This window comes from Sciurus vulgaris (genome assembly GCF_902686455.1).
Source record: "Sciurus vulgaris genome assembly, chromosome: 7".
Classification (NCBI taxonomy): domain Eukaryota; kingdom Metazoa; phylum Chordata; class Mammalia; order Rodentia; family Sciuridae; genus Sciurus; species Sciurus vulgaris.
The window spans coordinates 127,581,675-127,583,836 of record NC_136467.1 but is presented as its reverse complement, the minus strand read 5'-3'; the positions used below and the strand labels follow the sequence as shown (position 1 = coordinate 127,583,836).

At 47.6% G+C, this 2,162-nt stretch overlaps 1 protein-coding gene across 1 annotated transcript; it reads left to right on the top strand.

The window, feature by feature from the left end:
- Positions 1-283: 283 nt before the first annotated feature.
- LOC306666266 (olfactory receptor 2H1) lies at positions 284-1,216 on the top strand (the record flags this gene model as incomplete). Its single annotated transcript, XM_079148237.1, has 1 exon — positions 284-1,216. The coding sequence occupies one exon, from the start codon at positions 284-286 to the stop codon at positions 1,214-1,216; it is 933 nt and encodes a 310-aa protein (XP_079004363.1).
- Positions 1,217-2,162: the final 946 nt, after the last annotated feature.

The window sequence follows — 2,162 nt, the reverse complement described above, 5'->3', positions numbered from 1 at the left end:
AGTTGTCTTTGCATTCAACCAGGAAGTCAGAAGGACAACAGTGGGGCTTCATCCATTGTCTACCATATTGCTTCTTTCTGTCCTCCCACTAGAAAAGGTCTGACCAAGGAGAGCAAGGGAACAGAGGTGATGGACAGTGATGTGCCTGGGAATGGAAGCTGGGAGAGAAGGAGAAATGTCCACTTATTATGGCCTGACAAGCATCTGAGTTGACTTTTTACAAAACGGGTTGGAGCACACTCACCTGAAGTCTCATCCTTTCAGTTCTGAACAGGAACAGGAAATGGTCAATCAGAGCTCCCCAGTGGGATTCCTCCTTCTGGGCTTCTCTGAACACCCAGGACTGGAAAGGATTCTTTTTGTGGTTGTCTTAACTTCCTACCTCCTCACCCTGGTGGGCAACACACTCATCATCCTGCTGTCTGTGCTGGACCCCAAGCTCCACTCCCCAATGTACTTTTTCCTCTCCAACCTCTCCTTCTTGGACCTCTGCTTCACCACAAGTTTCATCCCCCAGATGCTGGTCAACCTCTGGGGCCCCAAGACCATCAGCTTTCTGGGCTGCTTCATCCAGCTCTTCATCTTTCTGTCCCTGGGAACCACTGAGTGCATCCTCCTGACAGTGATGGCCTTTGACCGCTATGTGGCTGTCTGCCAGCCCCTCCACTATGCCACCATCATGCACCCCCGCCTGTGCCGGCAGCTGGCAGCCGTGGCCTGGGTTTTGGGTCTGGCCCAATCCATAGTCCAGACACCAGCCACCCTCCACCTGCCCTTCTGTCCCCACCGACAGATAGATGACTTTTTGTGTGAGGTTCCTTCTCTAATTAGACTATCCTGTGGAGACACCACCTACAATGAAATGCAGTTAGCTGTGTCCAGTGTCATCTTTGTGGTGTTTCCTCTCAGTCTCATCCTTGTCTCTTATTGTGCCATTGCTCGGGCAGTGCTGAGGATTAACTCTGCCCAAGCATGGAAAAAGGCTTTAGGAACCTGCTCCTCCCATCTCATGGTTGTCACAATCTTCTACAGCTCAGTCATTGCCGTCTACCTCCAGCCCAAAAACCCATATGCCCAAAAGAGGGGCAAGTTCTTTGGCCTCTTCTATGCAGTGGGCACTCCTTCACTTAACCCGCTCATATACACCTTGAGGAACAAGGAGGTAAAGAGGGCATTCAGGAGGTTGCTGGGAAAAGGTGATTCCAGGGAGACCTGAGGGAAAACTGTTTAATGTACTTTCCAAATCAAGAAGAGTTTCTCATGACTTGTAAAAATGTTAAGTTCCCCAAGCCACACCCGAGCCACTGCAAAGGGTCAGTGTGACCATGTGGTATCTGAGACAGAGGTCCTTTGTGAAGAGAAGGCAAATATGTCCATAAAACATCATAAATTCAGACATGATAATTCCTGCCAGTGCTTAATATTTCCTCTCTTCTCCATCCTGTCTGTATTTCCCTTCCTTCTACAGATTCCCTAACTCTATCATGCCCTTTACTTGCTCTGTCATCTCTCTCCATTTATCACGTCACTGTAGAAGAACCAATTCATGACATTCTAGGACCTTGCACATATCTACATGGTCATGCAAGTAAATGCTTGAGCCACAGCCAATCTGAGACTTAGAAGCAAGCCTTTTAATTTCCATTGAGTCTGAGAAGATGGCAGGATTGCTAGGACTTGCCTCAAGACCATCTCTCACTCTTCTCCTATTCTCCTTTGGATGCTGTCATGAGACATTTCCTAGAGCCTCCCAGGCTGTGATGGAGCTTGAGGCATCCTGCCCTATGCATTTAAGAGATAGCTGCAGAATTTCATGAGACTTAGCTGCATCCCAGCCTTGTTTCCTCATCAACAGGGTGTCCCACAACTCTGTTACAGTCACCTGGTCTGCTTTGTTTCAATGACTTTTTTTTTTTTTTTTTTTTTTGATACTGAAGATTGAACCCACACTGTTCAATCACCACTGAGTTACATTCCCAGCTATTCTTATTTTTTATTTTCAGGTTGGGTTTTACTAACTCACCTTGGGCCTCGATAAATTGCTCAGGCCCGTTTGAACTCACAATCCTCCTGACTCAGCCTCCTGAACTGCTGGGAGTACAGACATGTGTCACCGCACCTAGCCCCAACACATGAATTTTGAAGGGACATGAGCATTCAAT